A 17,194-nucleotide genomic window follows, 5' to 3' on the forward strand; every position below is an offset into this window, starting at 1 on the left:
ACAGTCAAAACCCATTATTATGTTATCAGTTTATACAAAGTCTGCATTAATGTGAAGTATATTTGTGGTCAGGTGGAAGAGGATATGGATTTTAATGTTAACGAATTTGGTTAATACAAAATATCAGTTAATTTGTACTGGTAATATGAAGCTTATTATGGCCCCACAAATTCAGTAACTATTATATATAAGCAATTTCCAGCTTCCCAAATCATACAAGCCAAAATGACAATACAATCATCATCATCAGGAACACATTTTTTGACTTTAACATTGGCCTTAGCACACATGACATCAATGTTATCGTTGTTACTGCTGACAATACAATTATATGCCACACACTTATACACAAATATAACTCAAAAAATAGCACTCTCTCTTACATTTGACACTTTATAAGCCAAGATAACTCTAAATGATTAGTCAAGACAGTTGATAAGCACATTGGAAAATGAAAGTTAACAGATCAATTAAAAATCTGTAGTTTTATGAAACAGTTATTATTATTAATTGTTTTTAATAATGAAAATAATGAAACAATATTGTAATTTGTAATGTTTTACATGTATCCAGCTCCCAGTTTCAAATTGGCAACTAGGCCAGCTTGTTATATCCAGTAGTTTTAATTATTGTTCTACCAACTCAAACCGATGTTAAAAAACAAGAATTAATTCTTTCTTCAAGCCACTGTACACATATATACAAAAAAATAAACTTGTAACTATTCGAACAAGATAAAACAGTGAAATAACTAGTAGAAAATCTGGCTTCTGCCATTTGATGGTGCAACCATTCACTTTTTATAAACCAAAAGAGAGAGTCATTAAATTTGCACTTTGTCTTAACAATGTTTACATTAAGTCCCTTCAAACTATGTATTAATTAATGGGTTTTGACTATATACACAAAAACCACAATCTGCATAACATAATGTTAAACTAAAGTGGACCATTCTTAAGGGAATAGGTCGAATGCATTTTGTGAAACATGCCTGCCGGTGCCAGATTTTTTTCTATAGGAAAAAGGAAAAACAATAGTATTGAGAATTTCACTGTCTACAATATATAACAATAAAATACAAATTTATATTATTCTACAGGAATGAATTCTTGGAAGTTTCTATAATAGTTAATTAAAATTCATTACATACTAAGCAGTATCAGTATCATTATTATTATTTGGAGATGACAATTTTAGATAAATTATGGTTGTTTTATTTGTAAGGTATTGAAGTTTCTCTATATTAATAGAGGTGTTAAATATCAGCAAAGTATACCACGTACTCTACCTAATAATAATAATACTACATTACTTTAAGATGCACACCAGTTTATATTTGTTAGTGCACATTTTCTTTTTTAAGTTACAAAAATTAATATTGAGACTAAAAAGGAGCATAGTACAGTCACTTTAATGTCTCCATAAGTCACTGTAAGGCATAGTGACACATAGCACCATCTAGTATCAGATTTTATTTACATAGTTTAATCTTTTGCCAATTGTTTGCTAACTCTAAAACAGTGTATTGTGACAGGTGATACACACACATGCAAAATTTCAACTATATCAGAAATTAGAAAGTGGATGAAAATTGATTTACTTTATCTGGAGAAAGAGAGAGCAAGTTAATAAAAAATGTATAATGATATGAGAAATAAAGATTATATCCATTGATAACCCATTGCCTCAAATATTCAACATTTAATATTTTCTGTAACACTTTGAACTGGAATTAGATAGAAAATCTGGATTTATTCTTGTTTGCTCAAAGGCATTATTAGTCTGTAGATACAGAAAAATTAAAATTTTTCTATAATGCCCAAGTTGTTAATACACTATACAGCAGTACAACTTAATAAAGTTGAACTGTTTTTATACTGTATCAATAATCTAATTTTTCAATTTTATTTCTGTAATCTAACTATTGAGAAATTGTTCTTCCTGAATATAATTTCACAGGAAAAATATTTAATTATGTAACAGGAATTAAACAGATCAAATACAATTTAACTTCTAAGATTATAAAAATATACTGAAAATGCATATATACAAATTTTGAATATTAAAAGATCTAAAATGTTTCCATTTCTTTAATACAAAATTTTCCTTTTTTTATTAATATGATTTAAAATGTAAAAATACTTACTTTTTATCATTTAACTTATCAATAATATTTAACTTTTCTAATGTGCTTTTTCCCGTAAACACATTATATAATCCGTCGTCCGTATCGTTTTTCTGGAAAGTACAAAAGTAATTATTTTAATTAATTTAAAATGGACAAAATAAAATAAAACATAGCATTGCTTTTTTCAATGCTATGTTTCATGGAGGGAAACAAAAACCAAAGCTAATACTTTGAAATGAAAAGAAACTTATTTCAAACACAAGGCCAAAATGCATTAATGTCGACAATCGGATGGCCGAGCAGATAAAATCTACCTCTCCAAGAACCCGGAAACAAATTCGAGCAGGTCAAAAATCCTAGAAATACATAAAGTAACATCTACAACTCGACATACGTAATAAGAGATGGCACCTAATGCCTCCCTCTAGTGGCAAATTATTTAGTAATTAATTTGAAGTAATCACAATATAATACCCCCTAATATAATGCAGTAGTTTTTGGCTTATTAGGTATGTACATCAAGTTTGTATATATTGGTTTACGTATATATATACCATGCGAGAATTGTGTGATAGCCAGCTGAGTGCAATAGGTGAGTGTTTACCGGATGTGGATGCTGAATACATTTCCAGCCAGTGCTGTAGGTAACTGACGATGGTTATCTCATGTTTAAATATATCTGAAAGAGGAGATTAGACTGGAGGCTCAGGTAGCGTAATTTGCAACGCATTCCCACAGTAAGTACTAGCTGTGGGTTTGAGTCTTACCACGGGCCGATTCTTTTCTTCCGGAATTTTTTAAATTATTTCATTTAATTATAATTATTAAATCTAATAAGAAATGACACCAAACAGTTCCCTCTAGTGACAAATTATTTGGTAATTAATTAAAATAATCGCAATATAATCTGGTAGTTATTGATTTAACCCTAGGAATTTCTTGGGTGTGATCCATCCAAGCCCTGTCCCTCACCACCCTATCGATGGTCTGGTCAACCCACAATAGGCTTGATAAAAAGACCCTCTTAGCACCTGTAGGTGCTAAGAGGGTCTTTTTATCAAGCCCTCTTTTTGTATTATCAATTAAAAGTTTGTTAAATATTGAAGTTTTTAAACTTATCATTATATTAAACAGAATATCTGTTTTAATAATAGCATTACTCTTATATAAATATTTATGAAAAAATAATAATATACTTTTAAATATGGAACGTATCCAAAAGTAAGGTACAATCATTTGTAAAATAACTTAATAACAAAGCCATTTGAAGTATACAATCTCAGCTATTTTCATGCATAGTCACCATTATTTTCTAAATACTCTTCCCAAGGGAGAAAAGGGCTAAAAATTCCTTTATGAAATATCCTGGGAAAGTGTTTAGAAAAGAATCTGTACTTTCAAATTCCTAATTTAATTTTTTTAATACTGTAATTTGTTATTATAAAAGATTATATCTTACTTCTAAAACATGCATTGTATCTATATAACAAATTTAACATATCAATCTTACAGACAGCATGAAATCTAGAAACACTAGTGTCATAAGGTAAGAATATTATAAGAATGATTATTATGATAATGTTAATAAATAACAAAACACCAAATACGGAAAATATGAAAAGTTTCAGATCCAAAAGTTGAAAAATATTTTTTACTAAAGAGTACTGTTTACATTGACCAGTACCAATAAATTATCAATCTTTAGGCTATGAAATGAATTCAAATACAGAGTGGGTGGAAAATAACTAGGCACTGAGAAATTGCTATAATTTTTGTAATAATACTGCAATCATAATAAAATTTGTGTGCACACATACATCAATCAATGGAATTATAATTTCCAAATTGGTGGTGTGGACAGCAGCTGAGAGAGACCATATACTACGAGGTTTGAAAATCAAAAGTTACTGTGCAGAGATAGTGGTGTATGGTAAACAGACATCACAATCTGTCTGGAAACTAATAAGAATTGTCTTTCAAAGCTAAAATGACCACGGGTTTCACTGCAGGTGCACAGAAGTGGCTGTTCATCCACTTCACAATCCGAGGAAAATGTATCATCGATGGATAGCACCGATGCCTACATTGAATTTTAATGTATTCGTCCCTATTTCAATTTATTAAGGTACATGTCAAATAATTATCATCTTGGAGATAGAAATATAGAAATTACAGCAATTTCTCAATATCTAGTTACTTTCCACTCACCCTGTAGATCTGACTAATATTTAATGTGTCAACTTTAATTAGAATAAATAATAATAATACTATACTGGAATTATATTCTCACATTCATTTCCATTACTTAATTCCACTGAGATTTTTATCATTGAAAAACTAAAAATAAAAACTTATGTTTATAAAAAATGCTATTTTATTAAAATCATAAATTCTTAGCCTTTAAAATAACTATAGTCACTTGCAGTAGATTTATTATAATCTAAATTTCCATTAATAATTTCGGACTCCATATAAATAATTAACAGCCATGTGATTTATGTAAATTAGCAATTAAATCAATATCAAATTAATCAAAACTTCTTAATCTACTTATACTTAAGATCAGATAATTATAAACAATTAATCTTACATAAAAACATTTATATTTCTTCTTACCCCATACAACCAGGCAAAGTAACCATTGTGATTAGGTACTTTTGGATTAATAACGGGTGCTAAAATCATCAAAGGATCCCTGTAACCAGTGTATGTTAACTCTTTAACTGTTTTCTTAATAAAAAGTCTCTCTCTTGTAGCCCAAAATACAGCATTTAGTGCAAGTTTAACCCATACACTAGAATTTTCTACTAAAGTAGCTGCTACCTGCAAAAAGAATTTAAAATAAACTAAATTTCAATTTAATAAAAAAAAAGTTATAATAAATTAATATAAAATGATAAATGTGAAAAAAAAAAATTAAAAACCATCCACACTTTCCCAGAAGTAATTTATTAAGCCAATGGACATTTTTGGCTTGTTTTGTAGGGCTTACGAAATGAGCCAAAAATGTCCGTCAGCTTAATGAATCTCTGTCGAGAAGGTGTGAATGGTTTTTAATTTTTTAAATAAAACTTATAATTTTAAAACTGGAATTTAATAAAAAATATTATAACATACTGTATATATGGTATTCAGCTTAATGTAAAACAAGGATTGTTGTAGGAAATCCTTGCCAATATGGGAATTTTTGAACAGTATCCCTTCATAATGTTTAATGCTGAATCCAAAAATGCCACCCACAAATTGGTGGCATTTTGCATATTTGGATTCAGTATTAAAAGTGGGTTTGTTATGCATTGAACAATATGTACAATGCATAGCAAGCTCACTTTTTAAAATGGAAAGGATAGTATTATATACATTTTAACACTATTTTAAAGCTGAGAAAGGATTGAAATTTAAACACCAAATTAATTATTTATCAAAAGTTGATGTAAGATGTAGCATTTCACATTGTTTTCCAAAACTGACAGGCATTGTGGCATCAATGCCTGTCAGTTTGGAACAGTTTATCAGTTTACCAGTAATCAGGTATGCAATAAATATAATTTTAAAGTCACTAAATGACTAATCGATGAGTCTGCAAGTAAACAATTACTAAGTGTGCTAATTTTTGCATTTGGAATCAAAATTTAAAAATTACTGGTAATGTTTTCAAAATTTACCATTTTGCCAGTAATGGAAAAGTCAATAAATTTGCAACCCCTAAACAGTTATGTTCTACATCATAGTATGTTAAAAGAATACAGTGTACAGTCGACCCCCCTATAACGCTGTTGATAATTCCGTTTTATATGAATTCCACGTTGTACAAGTCACTTAGATCTTACAAATACGTGTGCCGGGCTGTGAACGGCTCATGTATTTGTAAGATCTAAGTGACTCGTACAACGTGGAATTCATATAAAACGGAATTATCAACAGCGTTATGGGGGGGGTCGACTGTAATGTATTTAAACATCATTCAAATTTAATTAATTTAAGTACAATCTCTTTTCTTTTAATGCATGTTTATAATGCACAGATTTGTTCATATGCAATAGATAAATAGATGAATTACATGAACTTGTTCCTCAAAGTATCAAATAAATTAAAAGATGGCTTCACCAGAATACTTATCACATCTATTACTGCACAAACTGGTTAAATGTAATAAAAACATTCAAAATTGCCAAGACTAGTTAAAATTCCAACTATTATTCATACAAATGTTTTCATCCATTTAAAATAGACATTAAGTGAATGCAGAATCAAACAAAATTCATTGAATAGACTAAAATAAAAAAATTCAAATAAAAAAATTTCCAGCAACAGAAACTCCACACGTGCCATAAAACAATCTCATATTTTGTGCTAGGTTATGAAAAATTATACAATTAACGATTTAAAAAGAAAGTCACAAATAGAAAAGTACAAGCTTGTCAACTAAAAACTTGGTTCAAGCTCACAATGTAATACTTTTCTGTAATATTTTTAAATCAATGAAAACATTTGTACAATTCTGTTTTAGAATTTTTATCTTTTAAGGTTTAAATTAACCAAATCAGTCCTGGAATCACACTTTAGTGCTTAATTTATTAATTTTCCACAAGAACAAACGTTAACCTATTAGTTTGACAAGACAAGCACTGATATGATTCTTACAGAAAAATTATTTATGAGTAATAATTTAAATTACTTAGTATTGGAAGAATATTACATGTGTAAAATTTAAATAAAAATTTTCATACTTACCACCATAGGAGCATTTATTGTTGATATGATATCATCAGTATCACCATTTGAAAGATTTCTCATAAATTTGTAAGTTTTGATTTCCCTATAACTAATAGTGCTGTTTTCATGGAAAGTTATATTTTCTTTATACCAATGTGCCCTAAATAATTAAAAATTTAAATGTATAATTTATTTTAAGAAATGCAATAATAATAATAGGAACCGAATTTTTAGGTTTTCACATATTTTTTTTGCACGATGGCCTTGCATTGAAAGTTCCAAATCTGCAATTATTTCATTGATATGGGTATCTGGAACAGTTATAAAAACCTAAAAATGCATATTTGAGAATATTTTGGTATAAAAAGAAACCTAAATTTGGCATATTTTGCCAATTTCCTAAAAACTTCCCTATCCAATCTCTCCTCTTCAATCCCCAGGGATTGTGTCCCCTTTTCAAACTGGTTCTCATTGGTTTTTTTCATGATTGAATGATTATCATCCTGTTGCTACCCATTGGGCACTTTCACAGAAAAACACCAGAAAGTATTTAACCTTGGACTTTGTTATCTAGGCCACACTTTTTCCTAAAAACATATTTATACAGTGGGGTCATTTTCATTTTGTTAGTTTGTAACAAGTAGCTATAGACTTGAGTCAGGTCTACATTATTGGATACAGATTGAAAATGCCGAAAGTATCGTCATCGAAATTGTCCCTTTTGCAGTCCTATATTGCTGAATTAGAGGACCTGAAATATTTAGCATCGATGGGAAGATTCCCATTGGTACTAAATATTTCAGGCCTTCCAATTCAGCAATATAGGACTGCAAATTCAACAGGACGTGTAAATGGCTAAACACAACAACAATGTAAAACTGCAGGAAAATGCTGAGCATAAGCCTAAACAATTATTTATATCACAATTGCAGAACAAGATTGATTCTGTGCCAAACAATAACTTCAATTTTGAATTTTGTGAGGCAATGTGTAATGCAGGAATCCCATTTTCCGAACTATCATGCCCAACACTTAAATTATTTCTGGAGAAATACACGTGTAGAACAATTCCCAATGAATCAACGTTGAGAAAGTTCTATGGGGGAAGACGTATTTCTGACAAAGCTGGGAAAGTTACAAAATGAGTTTGAAAGTGAACAGATATACTTATGGTGGATGAAACCACAGATGAGCAACAAAATATGGTTACTCCCGTTCTAGTTGGAGTTCTTCGTGAAGACAAATATAAGGAACCTAAACTGTTAAATATGGAAATACTTGAAAAAGTAAACAATGTTACAATAATTCAGCTGGTGCTTAACTCTGCAGATTCTATGGCCCGATGACAAAGTATGACAATATGTGTTTACTGTTGTCAGATCAAGCAGCATATATGGTCAAAGCAGGACAGAATTTAAGCATAACATTTCCTAAATTTCTACATGTGACATGTTTAGCACATGGATTAAGCAGAGTAGCTGAAAAAATTCAAGATACTTATCCCAAAGTTGACAAGTTAGTGACATGTGTTAAGAAAGTCTTTGTAAAGGTACAGTACCTTACAGACAAAAGTTATGGAAAGACTCAACTGGACTCCCTGTTCCCCCTGAACCAGTTGTCACACACTGGGAAACCTGGTTGGATTCCGTGTTTTAAACTGGAGAATACATGGACCAGCTGAAGAACTTTTTATTGCATACTTGCGAAGATAAGATCATGACTATAGAGAGTGCTGCATCTCTTTTGCAAGATGCATCAGTTTGCCGAGAACTAACGGTCCTTAGATCTCTGGTATTTCTAAGGACCAGCATTAAGCAACTGGAGAAGCAAGCACTTCAACTGCATGAGTGTATTTATATCATTGAAAAATGTCAGAGCAATCTGCAAATCTAATCCAATGCAAAAATACAAGATACTGTGGAAAAACTAAACTTTTTTTTAGAAAAAACCCTTCATTGCAAGGGTCTGAACCAACAATGAATGATGCAGGAAAGCTGACTCAGCTCCATTGGATTATTCCATGATGCAATTTGCTCCTATGACATCGGTTGATGTACAGAGACTTTTCTTGATTATGAGAAGTTTGCTACAGAATAAGCCAAATATAAAGTGTTTTGCAATTACAATAAATCCAAACACTAATTCCCTTAACACCCATTTAATTTTTGAAAAGACATTCAAAAAAACCCATTTTTTAAAAATTATTGATTAAATCAGTTAATAGATTTCAAATCATTACTTAGTTTTCATATATATATATATATACAAGAAATATTCATGAATTATGATGAATTGATAATGTAATGAAGAATATGTGGTAGAAAAGGAAATGCATATTTTGAGGTTTTTAGAGCATATAATATGCACCTAAAAATCCAGATCTTAGTAATTAATATTTCCTTTTTTTGTTAAATTAGAAAGATGTTAATTTAATTTATTAAATCTTTTAAACGTCGATATAAGCTTAATTTGTTCACCTAATATAAAAATTGGCATCACTCAAAATATTATAGAGATCATCAGAATTTTTTACTGATAGTTTAAATCGACCAGTTGACAATGTTTTTATTTCGTTTTACTGAAAAGAATGTCGTCTTCGAGATTTATGAAACAGTTTTGTTAGATCTTTAAATATTAATTTTATAGAAAAATTCAATAATACTGTACAAACTTACTGAAAATATACAGTGTGATTTGGAAGCTATACAACAAACTCTGCAACATAATAGACCTCTCAGAGAAACATTTTGTGGATGGCAATCGTGATTCCTGATGCATTGTTTAGGAGCTAAAATATCTGCCAGAAGTGTATCATGCATGATGGGTTTTGACACCACAGGTGTTCTGGAGACTGAGGTTCAGAATAGGCACCTGTAAATTGTCTACTAGTGTACTTATAACAATAAATAAAACATGCATTTATTGTTACAAGTATTGCCTGTACAGTTGCAGAGTGCCTAAATGACAGGGAACATGGGTTTCTGTACATAAAATGTTCCTCTCAGTAAAATCCATCATGCTGTAGAGTTTGTAGCATACCTTGTATATCTGTATATTATCTTCAGTAATTTATACTAATATGTAGTACATTATATTAGTAATTTATGTGAATATGGTGCTTCTAATTACATTTACTATTTTTAAGCCTTGCTCTTAAGGGAATACTTGAATTATTTTTATTTACTACTTTTTCATCTTTTTTAAGACCTAGTGCTATTGATAGTGTAAATATGTTTTTAGATATTTATACGAGGTCTGTTCAAAAAATACACGGACTGACGTCATAAAACAAAATGTACTTTATATAGAAGTTACATGTCTGGGTCCCCTTCAAAGTACTCCCTTCCCAATGCACACACTTATCCCAACAATGTTTCCACTTGTTGAAACAGTCTTGGTATGCTTCTTTTGTAATGTCCTTTAGTGCCTTTGTTGCATTTGCCTTCATCTCGGAAATTGTCTCAAATCTTTTTCCTTTCAAGGGTCTTTTGAGTTTGGGGAACAATAAAAAGTCACAAGGAGCAAGGTCAGGTGAGTAGGGGGTGGGAAAAAGCAGTGATCAAGTCTTTGGCCAAAAACTTACAAGTTCTGAGGGCTGAATGGGCTGGAGCATTGTTGTGATGGAGAAACCAGTCACCACTCCTCCACATTTCTGGCCTTTTGCGATGGATGGTGTCCCTCAGACATTTCAAAACTTCAATGTATTAAGTCTGGTTCACTGTGGAGCCTTGAGGAAGGTACTCGTAGTGAACAACACTCTTAGCATCAAAGAAAACTGTCAGCATCACCTTGACATTGGATCAAACTTGGCTAGCTTTTTTGGGTCTGGGGGACGTTTCACCCACCCACTGGGACAATTGAACCTTCATTTCAATGTCATAATTGTAAACCCATGATTCATCACCTGTTATGATCCTTGACAAGAAGTTTTCATCTTTTTCTGAATGATCAAGCAGTTCCTGACAAACCTGGACGCGATTGGCTTTTAGGTTGTCCATCATCTGGCTTGGCACAAATTTCGCAGCAACACGGTGCATCTTCAATTTTTTGGTCAAAATTTTGTAACAAGATCCAACTGATATCCCACACTCTTCAGCAAGCTCCCTGATGGTCAGACATCGATTTGCCCGCACCAGGGTGTTGATTTTGTCAACGTATGGGCCATCAGTTGACATGGAAGGACATCCAGGACAGTCATCATCTTCAATCGACTGTCAACCACCCTTAAAACGTTCATACCACTTAAAACATGCTGTACGATTCATAGCAACATCACCATAAGCCATGAGCAGAGAAAATGTTTCAGTCGCATATTTTCCAAGTTTAACACAAAATTTCACAGCAAGTCGTTGCTCCATCAGGTCATTCATTCTGAAATCCAACAAACAAAAAATATCGCACTTTTTAATTAAATTTTAATTTAATTAAATATCGCACTTCACTAAAAACCATGTAGCTAATCAACAAATAAAGGTATCTGTAATCAGAAAATGGCTTTATCACCAGACGATCTGTACAAACCTAGCGACACCAAGCAGATTCCCCTGGAACCAACTGGAGCCGCACAATTCAAACAGTCTGTGTATTTTCTGAACAGACCTCGTAGGAATTAGCAAATAAAAAAAGGCTGCAATTCATTTCACAGCAATAGTCTGAAACATAACCTGCCATATTAGTGAAATATGTCTATACTAACATAAGAAACTAACATTAAGATTAAACTAAATGCACCAAAGCTGGAGAGTTCAACATCAGATACAAGCATCTTCTACACTTTTCCAGCACTGTTTTAATTCTCCAACAAATGCTTTTGACTCAATACACAAGTCTGTATCAGGTCTACATCCGAATTCAATTTTCCAACATTCAAAATTGGAATGTTAACTTGTTCCATGACATTTCTTTTAATAAAATGTAAAAGATAGAATGTTAAGACTTTAAGTGTCCAAGTACTTTTGAAATCAGAGACTCATGTAATACAAATTTTAACATAAGTTATAATAATATCTTCAATAATTGATGCAGGCTTATGAATTGAGCAGGAAATGTTTATTGGAGAATTAAAACAGTTCTGGAAAAGCATGGAAAGTGTTTGTATTGTGTATTGAGGTTATATGGCTACCACAATTTTGCTTTTTCTATATTATTCATGGTAAATTATGGTTGTGTAGGTTGATTCCAAATCTAAATCCCTAATAGTAATAACCTAATATCCTCATGAGCAGCCACCTGGTCAATCATTCTTATTGAGCCATACATTCAAAATAAAATTGATGTCAGTGTATTTATCTGCTAAAAAAGCAAATTTTCAATACAAAACTTTTCAAATTATATGTGTAAATGTTTAAAATAGTGTTTAACTTCTAATTATGAAGAGTGTCTATAAAGAAAGTTCCACTTTCAGTAACTTATCTTATCTCTCTCCCAATTTAGTTACTGTAACTGGCCACAAGTATTGCAATGACAATGCCTTTGTGACACGGGCCCCATGATACATGAAACTTTTTCTTATGGGGTTACATTAAGGACAGACAGAGACTTTGTGCCTCTTCTTCCACATGGCTTGTGCAAACTGCAAATGAGAATTGAAGAAGCTGTAGCTATAGAAACATATGACATGATAGCCAAAGTGTGACAGAATTTGAATACCATGTGCATGTCAATGTTTGTCACATCAAACAGGCCATTGTATAGAGTTACTGTAATGTGAACATTGTGAAACAGAGCCTGGACACATTGCGCAATGTGCATGATATAACTCATAAAACATCAGCTAATGTATCATATTTGATTAATAAATTTCTGAAAGTGTGACTTTCTTTACAGATACTATCTATTATTAAAACACTTTAATTCTTTTTCATAATTGGTTGCTTCAATTCTATGAATATTTTTTTAGCTAATGTTTAAAATAATAATAATAATAGAATATTTCAAAATACTTGTAAATATAAGGTCCGACTTCTTTAAAAATTGGTTTTTCACCCTTTAAAATAGCATCTGGATTCGTTATATTAAAGAAATAAATTTTTTGATATACTGGAATAGGAATGTCGCTCCATATTTTAAATGTTAACGAACCATTTGAAAGTGGCAGATTCTAATATAAAAATAAAAAGAATTAATTAAATCAAAATGAAATAATTAATTATAAATTTATAATTAATAATATATAATCATATTTTTAAAAATAATACAGATAATTATATATACAGTGGTGCCTCGTATAACGTACTTAATCCATTCCAGGTGCACATCTGTTAAGTGAAAAGTCCGTTATACGAAACACATTTTCCCATAGAAATACATGTTAAAACATATAATTCGTTCCTCAGTATAAAATACCCATACCATAAACAAATGAAAATGTAGCAGTCACTAATTATGCCGGTAGTCAGATGTTGTGAGGAGGTGGAGGAACACTTTTTTCATACATTCATACAGACTTTTTACACATTGCAGCAGGTCTCTTTTTATTGTTTTTTAATCGGAGTCAGATTTAGAAGAGGCTACCGGAGCTTGTAAGGTCAACTCCTCTTGTTCCATCCTTTGTTTTTCCTTGCTGGCTTCTTGAAAAATATGTCCAAGGTGGTCTGTTTCTCTCTCTTCTTCAACACTTGTTGGAAATGATGGGCAAGGGTGTCATTGTAGAGATCATTGATCCTGTTGGCCTCAGCTCTGTTTGGATAATGAGTGTTGGTAAACTCCTGAACCTCTCCCCCATTTGACAAGGAAGTTTTTGTCAACTTTCAGTCCTTCTGATGATTTCTTGCTTTGTTTCAATTGAAATCACCTTTCTGTTTTTTTCAGAAGCCATGATTTGCACAACACTTGAATAAATGTAAATACCCCCCTGCACTGAGGTGATGTACTGTACATAATAAACAAGAGAGCAAGCTGAATCCCAACGGGAGCTCTGTACTTCAGATATACTAATAATATATTCTAATAATACTAATATATTATAAAAATAGCAGATTGTCATTGGCAACAGCAAAAGAGTGGAAACAGCATTTGCAATTGTTTGCAGAAAGTCCATTGTTTGCCTCACGTAACAGCCAAACGGAAAGTCCATTGTTCACAGCCAGTCCGTTGCTCTAGCCATGTAACGGCCAAACAGGAAGTCTGTTGTTCGCAGCGTCCGTTATTCGAGGCATATGTTATATGAGGCACCACTGTATATTATAATTAGCTATTGCATAATACAACTGTTAAAAATGATCATTTAGAAAATATTAGAAAATAATCTGGCATAGTTCCATGGCTTTAAATATTCAAATTTTAAATCCTAATTTGAATTTAGTATTTTAAAAAATTATTCTTTTATTATGAGGAAATTACATGAGGGCTATTCAGAAATCAAGCTCCAGCGAGAAGTTAGAAAAAACAAGAAAGGAATAAAAGAATTTTATTATGTAAATTCAGACACTTATCATGGCTTGAATTGAGTTTCTGCATTTCTGCACCTCCTTATCATTCCTCAGAAAAAAATTTGCTGCTTAGGAGATAACTTCATAGACATTCTGTGAAACTTTTGAATAACTATATGGAGAGGAATGTTGACAGATATTGCATTTCTGAACAACAATGCAAGCCCATACAAAGATGCTTGCACAAAAGAAGTGCAAGCAGTTTCATTGGACCTGTTTCCACACCAATTGTATAGCCCAAATATCACTCAGATGACTTTTGTTTCCCACAGATGCAAGTCTGGCTGAAAATGCAACATTTTCACATAAAAGAGGAGCTGATGAATGGTGTAAATGACTGGCTCAGCTCCCAACTGACAACTTTCTTTGAGGAGGGGGATACATAAACTTATCCCAAGCTGAGAGGTGCCTGATTTTAGAGAGATTATGTTGAGAAATCGCCTCAACATACAGCTAAGTACTGTACATAATAAAATTGTTTTCTCCCTTTCTGATTTTTTAACTGCTCACCAGAAGCCGATTTCCAAATCAACCTTGTAGATTTATCATTTATGACTGTATCTTCACTTCTTTCCTAGAAGTTTTTAAAATATATTCTAACTGTGATTTGATTATGTTCCATATGTTTTGATATATCTATTGATTAGCTTCTTGTTTGATATGTTAAAACACTGTTTATGAAATAAGGTTGTTGTGTAAATTGTTATTTTCTGATCAAAAATAATCCTTGCTTAGTGGATATTTTTGTGTGAATTTGTCATGCTCCTTTCCAGTTTTCTGATGGTGTAGTAGTTACAGATGATAAATTCACTCATATCTTCAGTCTATTTCATCTGTTAGCATGGTCTGGATTGTTGCTGAAACACTGGTTGGATTGATGTATGTTATTCTAGTGAGGTGATGAATATATATGATGCAGTAACCATACATAGTCCAGTGCTATATTCACCACTGATGACCAATAAAGACTAACAGATTTATTAAACATAAGCCTCCCTTATTAACCCGAGCAATGTCCAAATCAGTAGTAAGCTGAGAACATGTCAACTATCTGTTCTCTGCATTAGTAGTAAAACTAGATTTTTATAAATCAGCCATTGATGACAAGAGAAACATGCCATTTAGTAGCTGTCTATTCCAGATCAGATCTGCTTGTGGGTCATTCTCTTTTATTTCTTTCATACACTTTATTGGCATGATTGACTCTACTGGAAGCTATTTGCTCTATAGTTCATTGGTGCTACTGTTCCTCTCTCATCTCAACAAAATGGCAATTAGCAAGAATGTTATTATTCTAAAAATAATTTTATGTAAAAATAAAGTTTTAAGATCTAAAAGTTTATTCAAATAAAAATATATTCAAAGCTAAATCATCATTAATTACTACATTATTACATATTACAAAATACAAGTTATTTTGAACAGCTTTGTATTACGATACTTTCTTAAACCTCTTTAAATACATTCAACTGTTATTTTACATTTTAAATATTAATAACGTAATGCCATTTGAAATAATTTACAATTGATTTTCTGGTGATCATCATTCAGAGCTGAATAATAAGTCTCTCTACTCAGAACACATCCATAAACAGATTGCATAATCTGTATATAAATTTTAGTGTCAAAGGATGTAGAAAAAGATTTTTTCAAAAACAAAATTTAGTCTAAGAACTTCTGCTAGAAGGTACTTTACATAAAACAAAACACAGTAGATAATGAGGACCAACTTTAAAGTGACATTTTAATCTGTTATTTTAAACATTACAAATGAAGTCAGTTGTTTAATTACCTCTAAATTTTACACCTAAACAATAGGACACATATTGAGTAACATTCCTTGTATCAGCATACAACTTATGCAGAAAGCATGTCCCATGTGGAAAGGATAAATATGTTTTGGTTGTTTTGTTGGGCTGCAATTTGAAAAAATTGTAGACCTATATTCCCACTGTCATCTGTCCTTCCTTAATCTCGAGAATGACGTTAGATAAAAGACAAGACCACATATGGAAAATTTAGGGGCAGGAGACCCTGATTAACTACAAGTAACCCCCGTATAACATGGGAGTTACATTAAAAAAAATTGCCGTGTTATGTGAATCCGTGTTATACGAAACAAAGAACTAGTGTGAAAAGGGGGGTTAGGTTTAAAAAATTAAAAAACATACTGTTAAATCCTTATTTAAATCGGATTTATTATTCATTTTTTTTTCATAGGTTCATACTTATAGGTTCATAGTTTTTTCATAGGTTTTTTTCATACTTATTTATTATTTAAGTAAATAGATTATTCATCCTATATGATGATCTCAGCATAAGCATCATCAACTGGTAACAGTTTTTTGGTGCGTTCGTTAATAATGTCGCTCTGCAACGGGAGTGCGCTGCTGTTTGTAGGCATTTATAAACAACAGTGAAAGAACGATGGCAGTGCCCGCACTATCGATAGTATCGTGATGGAGAAATCTATAATTCTAAAATGAGCTTTTAGAGGCAAAAGAAGGATCCCAATTGTAAAATTTAACCATTAAATGGATTATTGTTGAAAGAGCATTCAAAGTAGCCACGAAAACAATTAGAATGCTCGCGCGGAGTTACGCGGAAGTATAAAAGAACACACCCTTTATTACATTTCATGTTGTACGAGGGTTTTACCCAATTCCTGAACCGTGTTAGAAAATCACTGTGCTATAAAAGTGATTATGTTATATGTTATATGGGGGTTGTTATATGGGGGATGTTCCCAATTCTCTAACTGTTTTAGAGTGAATCCGTGCTATAGAAGTGCCATGTTATACGGGGGTTACCTGTACATACAAACTTCCATTGCAAACTGGAAGTCATGTTATTTCAATTCAAAATTTTTCTCCCAAAAGAAGTTAGATAGATGACCGGCACGACTACTGCTAAAGGAAAA

General features: G+C 31.7%; 1 protein-coding gene across 7 annotated transcripts in view; it reads right to left on the reverse strand.

Moving 5' to 3' along the window:
• Positions 1 to 17,194, reverse strand: part of LOC111618194 (scavenger receptor class B member 1-like) — a 61,022-nt gene that overhangs the window by 18,568 nt on the left and 25,260 nt on the right. For all 7 annotated transcript variants that reach the window (XM_023359674.1, XM_023359677.1, XM_023359673.1 and 4 more), the window contains 4 exons: positions 12,787 to 12,944; positions 6,863 to 7,004; positions 4,745 to 4,951; positions 2,147 to 2,238 (listed from right to left, as the gene is read on the reverse strand). In XM_023359674.1, the coding sequence (XP_023215442.1) occupies positions 2,147 to 2,238; positions 4,745 to 4,951; positions 6,863 to 7,004; positions 12,787 to 12,944 (599 nt within the window). The remainder of the gene's footprint in view (positions 1 to 2,146; positions 2,239 to 4,744; positions 4,952 to 6,862; positions 7,005 to 12,786; positions 12,945 to 17,194) is intronic.

Source organism: Centruroides sculpturatus, unplaced genomic scaffold (assembly GCF_000671375.1).
Source record: "Centruroides sculpturatus isolate CEXI.00-Female unplaced genomic scaffold, Cexi_2.0 scaffold257, whole genome shotgun sequence".
Lineage (NCBI taxonomy): Eukaryota > Metazoa > Arthropoda > Arachnida > Scorpiones > Buthidae > Centruroides > Centruroides sculpturatus.